Genomic DNA, 12,757 nt, shown 5'->3' with positions numbered 1-12,757 from the left:
ATTCTGAAAAATTAACGTATTCTTTCTCTCTTTTTCCAGAAGCTCCATGTGTTCCTGTTCCAGGACGTCCTCGTCATCACCCGGTCCGTCTCGCTGAACGACCAGCCGGTCAGCTACCAGCTCTGCCGCCAGCCAATCCCCATCCGGCAGCTGGACCTCGAGGACCTATCAGACGGAGAGATGAGGGTGGGCGGCTCCATCAGAGGAGCCTTCAGCAACAACGAGCGAAGTCAGTGCTTCACAGATATCATTTTGTCATTCCACGATCAATGCATTCACTTGTTTTATTTTTTCTATCTGTTATAAAACAATGACTGTATTCCAGTTATACTAATACTGATACTGAAGAGTACGCTGTATGACCAGAAGATATTTAGTATACTTTTGTTGTACTTTTTGTATACTTTTGGTTGGAGGCTTGTGTTTCCCTTGTAAAACCACATGAACATGTAGGTATATTAAGTTACACTGACATGATGATTCTTTTCCTAAATTTAACCCACACAACATTACAATAAGTACGTAACTTTATGCAAAGTATGCAGTGTCATTTGTGTGGTGCTATTTTGTGGATATTTTGTTGATATATGAGTATACATAATTTTCCTACTTTTTTAGTGTGAACACAACATACTAAAAACCCAATTTAATTTAAGTGTATATGTGGATTGGTGTTTGTGTTAGCAGCTAGTTTAATGTGTGAATTTCATCATATTTAATCAGTATTCCATATTTTGATTTTGTATTTGGAGCACTGAAACAACATGATGCCAAAGATACAAGTCATTTGGAAACTGTGTCGATCAGATGACACTGACAAGTTTATTTTTACATTTTAAAATGATGTTCAGTGTACATGTTTTGGTTACATTCCTCATCAAAAAGGCTTATTACATTTTTTATATTTGTCTGCCATTCTTTTATTTTTTTATTCAATCCTTTATTTAAACAGGTATTCGCAATAAGATTATAATTATTATTATAATTATGATAATTTTTCTTAGAAAAACCTTATACAAAAATTATATATAGGGGTCAAAAATAGGCACACAGAAGAAAATCAATTACAAGTGTGATTGGAAGTGCATAAGTACAACCTTTTAAAATGTTCAAATGGAGTTTCGATATGGGCATCCTCTTTAAAAATGTTGTATCAGACAGAATTGTCAGCTTGTTACATGTTACGCGTTACACGTTACACGATACGTTTTCATCCTCAACTCAAACTCAGTGGAGTAGATGGATTTAAAGGTCGAGACTCAGGACACCTCAGAAAATGATTAAACAAAATACAAATTTAAAGAATATAATAATCATAGTCTCTCTTGCTGTCCCTCCTCCTCACAGCAAAAAATTTCTTCCGGGTTTCGGACCGTACCGGCATTCAGCTGCAGAGCCACTGCTTCCAGGCCAGCGACGCCTTCAACAAACAACAGTGGATCAACTGCATCAGACAAGCCAAAGAGGCCGCAGCTCTGACCGGAGACCAGCCACCGCAGACAGGACAGTGTCTGGAGACAGGGCTGGGGGGACAGATAGGGCCGCTTGGTGAGACAGGGCTTGATGATGAGAAGGGGGTGTGGGGGGAGGCGGAGACGGGGCTGGAAGCAGAGGAAGGAGAGAGAGATGTTGATGTGGGTGAAGAGGCTGTGGTGACACATGACACAATGACAGGTAGAGAGATGGAGACGGGTTTGGGTGTGGATGGTGGGACGAGTTTGGAATCAGAAACAGGGATGGAGGGTGAGACGAGGCTGACAGAGACAGGTGAGATGGAGACGGTTGTAGATGGGGAGATGGAGGAGACAGGAGACAGAGCAGACTGCAGGATGGATGGAGGAGAAGAAGGAGAAACTGTGAGCGGAGGCACTGATGATGTTTCCACCTCCCTTCTCTCTTCTGCTTCTCCCTGTCAGAAGGAGAAGGGGGTGATGGAGGAGGAGGAGGAGGAGGAGGAGGACAGGGAGGTGATGGAGGAGGAGTACAGTGGCGGCGAGGAGGGGGAAGAGGTCGGCATGGACACGGGCGAGGTTGACTCACTGCAGTGCGAGGAGCTGAACCTCAGGTGCTGATGCTCGGACCAAAAAACTGACCCTGACAGCCAATCAAATCGGGGGACTTGATGATGATGTCATTGACAAAGTCAAGAACATCAAACTTGTCAAAAGACCGTTGACGTGACAACACAAACATACTAAACGGGGCCCTTCGTATTTCCTGTTGGAATGTTTTACAGACTTCCTTATAATACATCCATGGTTTGCGGATGACATCAGCTGACAGGAAGTAAACGTCGACCCAAGCTGTTGCCTAGCAATGCAATTCCAGTGAAACGGTCATTAGCCATCGTGTTCCGGAACACTGTATCTGCTGTATCCTGGCTGCTGGTATCTATGGCAACCGATCTGTTCTAGAACGCCACAAAAAACAGTGTGTCCACGACAATCCAGAACACTGAGAGAACTGGATACCATGCTTAAAGGGGACCTATTATGCTTTTGTTTGGTTTTTTAAATTGTTTTGTGTAGCATTTTTGTGGTTTTAAAAGGTCTCCTAAGTAATAAAGTGCAAAGTCCAAACCAAAGGGAGCTCGCTCTCCCTCAGAAGACACTGCTCCCAGGCTGCCTGAAACAGCTCGTTTGAGTTTCAGTGTCTACTTCCGTAACTTGGTGACATCACAATGTAATAAATAGATTGAATGTGCATAGAGAGAGCCAGCTGACCAATCAGATCAGAAGTGCTGTAGAAAAGGACACTATGAGACACATGATGTGTTTTTAAAGCATGTAAACCTATTCTAGTAGATTCCCAAAATGCAAATATGATCCCAAAAATTTGCATAAAAGGGCCTCTTTAAAGACGGTGTCCCGCTCATTCCAGAGAAAGTTGCTCACCAGGCACACATTGCAAACATGTTTGTCAAGTTTCCTCAGGCTTTCTTTTTTTAGAGCAACTTCTCGCTGACTCCACGCACATGAATAGCACAGTACTTTTTTTTTTTTTTTTTTTACTGATAAAGCTCTTCAAGATTTAAACACACTATGTGTAATTTTCTGCCACTATGGGTCTCTCAGTCAAAACAGTGAGGAAATATGAAGCAATACCGTTATTGCAGTTAGTTTCTCCTGGTTAAATTCCTTAGTGTTCGTCATTCAGAAGGTTTTTACCAGAAACTAGAAGAACTTTTGAAGAATTCTATCAATGTAGTCTATTTCTAAGAAATTTTTAAATAATGTTTAAGACACTGGAGAAGACAGCTGTGCATGCTGTACTAATGGATAAAGTTCCAAATTACTTATCAGGCTATCAGTCAGACATCACAACAATTTGTGCTTATATGTTATGAATGTGAATGTATTTGTACATTCAACAAGTATTTGCTAAAAACTGCAAGTCTCAAACAAACACAGCCTTCTACAGATAATGTTCATGTGCAACCACTCTGCAGCAGAGCTGCAACAATTTACAATTACAATTTAATTTACAATTTAATTTGTGTTCATACATTGGAGGAGTGTGTAGCCTTACAGCATCATGTGTAACTCTCATGTGTAACCATGGTGATTCTGACCTGTCATTGCCTGCCGCCTCAAACCTGCACTAATCAATATTTTTAATATAACTATTAAATAAAATAACTCTGTTGTAAAAGGTTGTGACATCTTTTGAACCTACTGATTATTTTAACCTCTTGTAGGTGCTAGTTTTGGTATTATGGCACATTTACTCCATGATTCAGTATCAGTGTTTCCAGTTTTGTTTTTTTTTTCAAATGTGCTATGTGGAACTTGAGCACCTGTCCTCAACAATGCCTGAGCACGCCACTGATTGGCATCACACTCTTCAGATGGACACAAACAGGACTCCAGTGAGATGATGTTGCTCTTTAATGATAACTTTCTAAAAATGAAATGGTGGTGGTTTCTGTGTATCTGTCAGCCTGTTGGATGCTTCTCCATCTAAGCGCCAAAAATGTATTAATGCAGTGTTTACAATATGCGGCGTTTACACAGTAAAACTGCTGAGAATGAATAACTAAAAATGCAGTCAGGGAATGTTTTGCAGTCATTAACTATGTGCCAAAAAAGGTGGTATAACCTTTTCTTTGACTATATTTGCTAATCCCAAATTTATGTATGAATGGAATTCATTTGAGACACAGTTGCCGATGCAGTATTGTAATTTTATCTTGAAGTACATTTAAAGCATTCCCAATGCGATAAGGTTAAATGGATTTTCATTTTTTTTAACAATCAATCCTGACAGTTTGTTCTCAACATCCTGTAAAACTGAAACGGCTGCTGTAGGTGTCACTACAGAGCCGAAATATTCAGTGTTTCGTCGAGACAATCAGAGAAGTCCTGAAGCAGGAGCCTGTTGTGTATGTACTGTATGTATGTAAAGAATGTACATTAAGTATATATGTATATGAATGTAGGAACAAAGCCAATCATGTCTGTTATATATGTGCTCACACATTACACGTGAAATGTGACTTAAAATGTGGAGACAATCAGTTTGATGTTATGAATTACCTTCATCAGGATAGTTGTGATGCTGTAAATTGATTTTTATTCTGCTGAGTTAAAAAAAGAAAAAGGTAATATGTAGTTCAGGTGTCAACTAATGTGTGTTGTCACAAGACCAAAGCATCAATAAACTGTTGTAAAAAGAAAGCTGGTCTCTGTCACTGGATGGATGAATACTGACAGTTGCAAATAAAATGTTTCCATGTTAAAATAGAGTAAAATACATTTTTAAAGTTTTCTTATTTTAAAAACAAGTGCAAGTTTAAAATATACAGCCCCAGAATATTAATGTGGGTTGTGAGATGGAGGGAACACCTCTCAAAAGGGTGTGTGTGTGTGTGTGTGTGTATAAATATACATATATGTCATGACAGAGGAGAAAAATACTAAATTTTGAGAATGAAGTCATAATTTTACAAGAATAAGGTTGTATTTTTTAAGAATAAAGTCGTAATATTATGAGAAAAAAGATGTAATTTTAGGAGAATAAACTGGTAATATTGCAAGAATAAGGTTGGAATTCTACGGGGAAAAAAGTCATGATATTACAAGAACAACGTCATAATTTTACAAGAAAAGGGTCGTGATTTTATGAGAATAAAGTTGTATTTTTGCGAGAGAGGTTACATTTTATAATAGAAATAAATAAATTGCCAGCAAACACAACAGGTGAGAGCACAGGTCAAAAGGTTACCTGGAGGGACAGCAGTTGCTAAGGAGGCTGCTTGTCCTCTCCTCTGTTTTATAGTTTGCTGGCAATATATTTATTTTTGTAATGTAATATAGTATCCCCTTTCTTGTGAAAAAATGACTTTATTCATATTTATGCTTAATAATGACTTTTTTTCTTAGAAAATTACAACTGTCTTCCCGTAATATGACAAATTTATTCTCATTAAATTTAAAGATTAAGTTTAAATTAAGTTTTTCTCATAAAACTATGTTATTTTTTGACACTAAGCAAATAAATTTGTTATATCATGAGAAAAAAGTCATAATATTAAGACTTAATTCTCTCTACCTGCAATTTTCTTTTTTCCCTCATTGTGGTCCTAAAAGTCCTTTGTAATACTATAATACCTTGTAATATTTTCTTTAATTTTTTTTCCCTACAGAGATCCAAAATGTCCTCAAATCCTAGGAACACCTCTGGAAAAAGGTGAGTCAATATTTCCCACATATTATTGGCCAATAAAGTGAATTCTGGTTCTGGAAGAAAACGTCCTCCATAACTGAAGGTGGTCGTTATTTCCAGCAGATGGCGGTAAAGCAGCATCACGTCCAGCTGCAGTTAAATCTCCGTGAAGAAGACCGCTGTTTGCAGGAAGAGCATGGCGCGGGTTGTTATGTGTTGGTCCGTCTCCCTGCGCTGCGGGACCAGGAGGTAACAGCGGTGTCACCGCGGGACCGGAGCCGAGACACAGCGACACACTGACGGTTAGGAAGAGACGCGTCGGTTTGGTCGAAAGCCCGACTTATGGACGACAACCCGGCTCGGAGGGGCGCCGCTCGTCCGCCGAGGAGGGTGTCTGCTGCCGCGGAGGTGGGCGCTAACGTTAGCCTGCAAGATGGCGAGGTGATCGAGGTTCACCCAGCCCGAGAGGCTGCGGCTGCTCCGGGCAGAGTGAGCGCTGCTGGCGGGAGGATGGAGAAGAGGAACTCGGTACCGCAGCCCGTCCACCAGAGGCACATGCCGAAGGATGCCCTCAATTTCCACATACCGAGGAAAACCAAGGAGAAGAGAGGTGGGCTGCTCTTGGTGCAATTCAAGAAAATCATAATATAGTAACCACAAGTTGTATATTTTTAACCCGCCATTAAATAATTAGATAATTAGATTATTTATAGTCGTTTCCTTTTAACGTTTGGGAGTAACCGTCAGAATCCATTATCGGACAAGTCCATTTCTAAAATGTTTTTAACACTTAGCTTATTTAAAGGACAAAACATTAGCTACACGTGATTTCCGTTAGGACACATATTGTGACATGTATAAAGTTGTGCTGCTACACATCCATGCATTTATAATTATTCACTAAATAAAGCCAAATAAGCTTTGTAGCAGCTGTGATTTGGTTGGTTAGTGAAGGAGGATGCTAGTTAGCAGTTAGCCTGCTAACGTGCATGTTGACGTCTATTTTCAGTCAGCAGCTAACTGCAGTTTGTTTGCAGGAGATAATAAATCTTCACAAACTCAATATTGCGTCTAACCGTGTGATTTCAGCTTCGTGTAAACGTTAGTTCACGTTAAAGAGAGTTAAACTAACCGTCCACTCGTTTGTTTACATTTAAGTTAGCTGTGTGTGTGTGTGTGTGTGTGTGTGTGTGTGAGAGTGAGTGTGTGTGTGTGGACGCTTCTCTCTGTTTCTTCTGTGTTTGTTTGTTTATGTGTTGAAAATGTGATCTGAAGGACACTAAGATCAAGTACAAACTTCCTAAACTAGAGCACTTTATTGACCAAGTCAGCAGGGTTGAGTTTCTAAGTTAAGTTTGGTCTGATATAACTTAGGGACTGTTCATAACTTGTCAGAGGGCTGGAGTGGCAGGGGTGAAGAATAGAATAAAAAGCCTTTATTGTCACTATATTGTGCACAATACAAAACGAAAATAGGATTGTCACTCCTTGGTGTAGCATTAGAATAAAAAAAAGACACATTGCATGAAATATGATAAAAGATATTGGAGCCAATCAAATGAAAAAAACAGCACAGAGTGAGAGTTATCTCCAAAACAAAGGGCTGTTTTTTTAAGCAAAATGCAAAACCTCCTCTCAAATTGCATCAGCAGCATCACACAAGCCGTGAGTGCTGCACACAGTTTAATCATCAGCTTTAAGGTGTGTCTCCCCATTGATTTGTGTTTCTTTTCTCCTCAGCCTGAGCCAAAACCTATCCCTAACCCATCTGTAAAAGTGAACTCTGATCTGTAATCAGCAGGGCTGAACCGACTGTACCTGGATATCGTCCAATGTGAATATCGGACAATTCACTTTTCATTCTGTGTAAAGTTTTAAAGTTTGAACGGGTCCAGTGGGACATTCAGTGTGACAGTGTTAAGTTGCTGTGAGCTTTAAATTCACCACTTCTAAGCAGAAGAGAGAAGATAATGTTATCTCCTCACCAAAAGTGCAGCATCTCTTCCTCATCTGTGCCGTTGCATCAAGTGGCGTGAAAGTCGAGAGCGCTCGCTCTAAAGCAAAAGTCCTGGGATCAAAACGTCTCAGTTGACTGAGGGGTCTTTGAGTAATGATTCGAATCTCCGACTTTAAAGGGACAGCCCTAATCAGCAGCAAAACGTAACTAACGCGACAATGCTTTTGTGTTGCCATTGTAGTTTTTGCTATTTTAGAACTTGCAGCACCCATCACATCACACTTGTGTATGAAGAGTGTGAAAGCTGAAACATTTGCTCAAAGTTACTTTATTTTGTTGTTTTTCATGCAGCTTTGTGTGGAAACACATGACGGGAGTTTGCGTGTTAGGTGAATTGCAGAAATGTTTTATCATTGTTTAGAAAAGAAATACTTTATTAATCCCGTGAGGGAAATCGTCTCGTTACAGCAGCAAATAAGAGAGCAGCAACTGAATACAATGTTTGTTAAAAAGGCAAAATAATGCAAATATATTTACAAAGAAAGGTACTAATGAAATAACAATAATAATAATAGTAATAATAAAGATATGTACAGTATCTACAGAGAACAAAGAAACAAAGAAAACCAAAAAGATTAAAAAAGAGCAATTAATAAGAAAAAAAATGTAACATTTGAGACGGTTGCATACAAAATGAAATTTTGCTGTATCTTGGCTGTATTTTGAGTCACCACCCTATAAGGGTTTTGTGTGCAACCTGTGTAAATGTAGAAGCTGCTGGTGTTTTTTGTTTCTTTCAGACAATCAGATTGAAACATAACTCGTCTTCATTGAATAATCGGCTCTCGATGTTGTTCCAGCGGTTGTGGGAAAAAAACCTCCAATGCTGTAATTATGGCGCACACAATGTTTCCTGTGCTAATTTGATCATGAGTGATCTCGTGTTAAATTTCTGTCATGTGTGTGCGTATTTGCACATGGACCTCTCAGGTGTCTGACGCTCCAGCTGAGCCCGTCTCCTCCACACGCAGGGAGGCAGCTGCTGCAGGTAGTCTCCTGAGAGTTTGGCACAAAAAAGCTGGACTAGCCCTGTTATAATTGAGGTGGGCTAACAATTATTTTTGTGGGCTCCCCAGATGGCCAAACCTTTCTTTTAGGTGTGGGCGAGACTCACCTTGAAAAAGCTGAATGTTGCACAAAGGGTGGAAATCATTGCGACATTTATTGCACAATTATTTCTGATTATTGCTGCTTGTGAAATCTGTCAGATAAAACACAACAGAAGTTAAATATTATAGACGAGCTCGGGTCCGTTAGGGATATTGAATATTACTGTCACTGTCAATTTGTGCTGCATGGTATGAAAAAAAGATTATTTTGACAAACATTACAATTGCATTTAGGGATACACAATATTGGATTTTTGGTGATATCCAATATGCCAGTATAAAAACAACTCATTTTGCCAGTAATTGATACCAATATAGAAATATTCATTTTTTCCCACTTAATGTTAGTAATCATTAAGTCTGTTCTGTCATATACATTGTTTTTCAGTTTGTGTAATATTCATTCTTTGTGCAAAATACGAAAAATTCTTCAACTTAGGGTCGATGTTTTGTACATGTTCACTTTGTCAGTATTTATTAAATATATCATTTTATGATATTGGCAAAAATCTGCATGTTTATTCAATTTTAAAGCCAATATCTGCTACTAATACTGATGGCGTCTGGATATTATTGTGTATTAAACGAATCTTTTGCATTTCATTTTGACAAAAAAAAAAGAATGATAGTGATGTAATTTTTGGGGTCTGTACCAAAGAAGTGTGTAATGAGAGATGACAAGAGGACAGTTTGTTAGCATACATGTTGTCGTAACAAAAGTCATAGTAGCTTGAACGAAGAACACTTTGCACGAGTCAAGGGAGCCGTCTGAGCTAATGCGTGCTAACCACGGCTATAACATCAAAAATGTGCAACAATTTCTTTTTTTCTTAATTTATTGTCACATGCGGAAGAGCTCAGTGACGATTATTAGTGCGTCTCCAGAGTCCAGGGAGTGTAAAATACATGCTGACCTCTGTGTCCGTCTTTCAGATCTGGAACAGTATGTCTCCACTGCGTCCAGGGAGTACGAAGACATGATGACCATCCTGACCTCCAGCTACCTGGACACCAGCTCTGCTGGCTGCTTCACCTACAGCAAACCGCGGCTCATCTACAACGAGCAGCTGGAGAAAGAGGTGAGAGGCGGCGGGTGGAGGAGCATCAGCAACTGTTTAATTTAGCACAACTTACAAGTCAAATGCAACCAAAGTCTGAAGTATCGCTCATGATGGTTTAAAATAATTTGGAGGCTAATTGAAACAAAGATCTGGTGATGGAGGAATGGCTGTTTTTTACCTATGTAGGTAGAGTTCAGCCGGTGAATCAAGAAAAGGTCATTAAGACTGGGCTTTATGTGTTTACGTGTTTGACCAGCTGAGCTTGTATTACGTAACACCCATCAAGGAGCTCGTGTTTTCGGTTTGGTTTGTTTGTCAGCAGGATTATGTGAAAACTGCTGCTCTGATTTTCACGAAACTTGGCGAATGGGTCAAGAAAGAAGCCATTAAATGTAGGAGCAGATATGGATCACGAGACGGATACACAAATTTCTTTTCACTTGTAGCAAACATTGCGAAACAACGCGTTTTGGCCTTGGTGGAATAAACGCCATACATCTTAAAATCTAGCTGACAATGGGGAAAGTTCAGGAGTGACGAAACAAAGTCTGTTGTAGAAACGCGATGGCTCTATATCACGATCCACGTTGACGGGTTTCGGTCATCCTCTGCAGAAGCCTCCAGCAGTCGTTATGGAGCACTCGGGGACAGTGATTTTATGAGACAACCAGGACAACTGTAACCCTGCTTTTCTTCTGCCGCTAAGGTGTGGCATGCAGTTGTACTCATCCAAATGTGAATTGTCTGCTATAAATGTCACCATGATTTCGATTTAAAATTGACTCAAATAAATAAATAAAGTCTTTCCATGTGTCTGATAACAATCGACCAGGTTCAGGTTACCTCAGTTTGAGCATTTGATATTTATACGTATGTAAATCACGATATTAGAGTGTTATTTTCACAAATGTAACTGTTTCCAAAATACAAATACGTAATAAATGGACAGCGAAACCAGACATCGACATAATTCTAATAGTTTTGGGAATATAGTCGGACATATACACTGATCAGCCACAACATTTAAACATCAGACGTGACGAGAATAAAAGTGAGTCACATGTTCTGCAGGGAAACCTTAGGTCTAGATATGGATGCTCCTCAACGATGCTCCATGCCGCACTGCAAACAAAATGCTCAGGAGCGGCCTCAGGAACATGACAAAGAGCTGAAGGCCTGGCCTCCAAATTCCCTAAATCCCAATCTGCCCCCAGCGGTCCTGTGTCCATGTCTCAAAAGGTCAGAGGACCCGCCTTGGATCGGACTTAGCTCTGATTTGTAAAGACATGGATACAGGACCTCCTGGGTACCGGCATGTCCCACGAATGCTTGATTTATTTTATTGATTTAACCTGTCTTTAAATTTAAACAGGGAAGGCCAGTGAGAGCAAGTTCTCTTTTACAAGGACACCCTGATTACATTACATACAAAAACAACAAAAGCACACCACAGTAAACATCGACAAAACATGAGAAATGTCGCCGATACTAAAATGCATATTTAAAGCAAAACACACAAGGGACACTGCGTGCATCATCGAAAAGTCCCAAACATGAACCTGCTGGGACACTCGGAGAACACACATGCATTCACTGTGCTCTGTGTCCGTCAGCAGAGATTTAAACTCACTCAGAGGGATTAGCGCATCTTGTTTTAAGAGCTTCTGAGATAAAAATGTTAATTAAACAATTTGCTTTCTGTGGTTCTGGGTCATACACGCCCTGTTTCTGATCGGATTGAGGTCTGGGGAATTCGGAGGCCAGGTCGATGCCTTTGTTACGTTCCTCGGGGCCGTTTCTGAATGCAGCATGGTGCTTTGTCCTGCTGGGGGGCTGATGTGTATGGTTGTTATACCTGCAGATATTTATATCACAGAAGACTGGACTATTGGCCTTGGTGGAGGCCTTCGCTCTCTGGACACCCCTCTAGTTTCTTCAGTGTGTGTGTGTGTGTGTCTGTGTCTTAGTTTGTGGAGAAGAGGAGGGAGATGAAGACAGACGGGAGGACAGACAAGGAGCTGGAGGAGAGCTACTGCTTCCTGTTGGCTGAAACCGCAAAGGTGAGAGAAAAAATGAGCCATGCTGTTGATTGTTGGCGTCTAAGACTACATCCACACTGATGCGTTTTTGTTTTAAAAAACACAATTATGGGGCTACACAATTTAAGTTAAAAATGTGAATCATGATTTTTCTCCCTAAGAATTGAGATCATGGTTCTATCACACAGTTCTTGTTTTTTTTTCTTTTTTTCTGAACTAAAACATTAATTGCATTCTTAGATGCTCAAGTGGAAAAATGCGTCAACACGTCTCAGACTGGACAGAAACAGAGACTCTTTAAAATGATGACACAGAAACCCACGTTCGCTTCCCACTTGGGTCTATTCAGATACGATGTATCAAGATAAAACGTTACAACGAGGTCTGTATATCTTTTATGATTTCATCCGTTTTAGTGCGGTGACTCCTTTCCCATTGCCATGGTTACCTTTGGCAACACATAATGCTCCTGATATTGCTCTGTTGTGGTGTTTGCTTTGTAGCAACATTGACGTCCATACTCTGGTTACTTTGAGAAACACTTCGACACTGTTATCGTTCCAAGCAAGAAAAAAAAAACGAAAAAACAAACAAATAGGAATGTGCCATAGCCTAATTATCAGGCTGATAATTATCGCGGTCCATTCTCATTCTCCGCCGGTGTCTCCGCCGGTGTCCGCTCCGCTCTCAATCTCTGCCGGTTATTTCCTCTGGTGTCTCTATCGGTGTCTCTGCTGGTGTCTGCTCCGCTCTCATTTTCTGCCGGTGTCACGGTCATTCCTCGGTGTCTCAGCAGGTGTCTGTCCTACACTGTCTGCTGCAGGTTCATGTCCAGATGCATCAGGTGACTTTAGCAGAGGCTCCCAG

At 40.2% G+C, this 12,757-nt stretch overlaps 2 protein-coding genes across 7 annotated transcripts in view; both read left to right on the top strand.

Moving 5' to 3' along the window:
• arhgef3 (Rho guanine nucleotide exchange factor 3) overlaps positions 1-4,676 on the top strand; it is a 34,183-nt gene extending 29,507 nt beyond the window's left edge. For all 3 annotated transcript variants that reach the window (XM_042510035.2, XM_088069893.1, XM_088069897.1), the window contains 2 exons: positions 40-229; positions 1,348-4,676. In XM_042510035.2, coding sequence (XP_042365969.2) covers positions 40-229; positions 1,348-2,072 — 915 coding nt within the window. In that variant the 3' untranslated portion in view covers positions 2,073-4,676. The remainder of the gene's footprint in view (positions 1-39; positions 230-1,347) is intronic.
• A 1,165-nt stretch (positions 4,677-5,841) lies between these two features.
• Positions 5,842-12,757, top strand: part of tasora (transcription activation suppressor a) — a 41,909-nt gene continuing 34,993 nt past the window's right edge. For all 4 annotated transcript variants that reach the window (XM_088069847.1, XM_042510022.2, XM_088069842.1 and 1 more), the window contains exons 1-3: positions 5,842-6,274; positions 9,724-9,869; positions 11,819-11,911. In XM_088069847.1, coding sequence (XP_087925973.1) covers positions 6,007-6,274; positions 9,724-9,869; positions 11,819-11,911 — 507 coding nt within the window. In that variant the 5' untranslated portion in view covers positions 5,842-6,006. The remainder of the gene's footprint in view (positions 6,275-9,723; positions 9,870-11,818; positions 11,912-12,757) is intronic.

The sequence above is a fragment of the Plectropomus leopardus genome, chromosome 2 (genome assembly GCF_026936395.1).
Source record: "Plectropomus leopardus strain MGB_pleo_1.0 chromosome 2, ASM2693639v1, whole genome shotgun sequence".
Classification (NCBI taxonomy): Eukaryota; Metazoa; Chordata; class Actinopteri; order Perciformes; family Serranidae; genus Plectropomus; species Plectropomus leopardus.
Note: the sequence above shows the minus strand (reverse complement) of the source record. Positions and strands in the feature narration are given on the sequence as shown.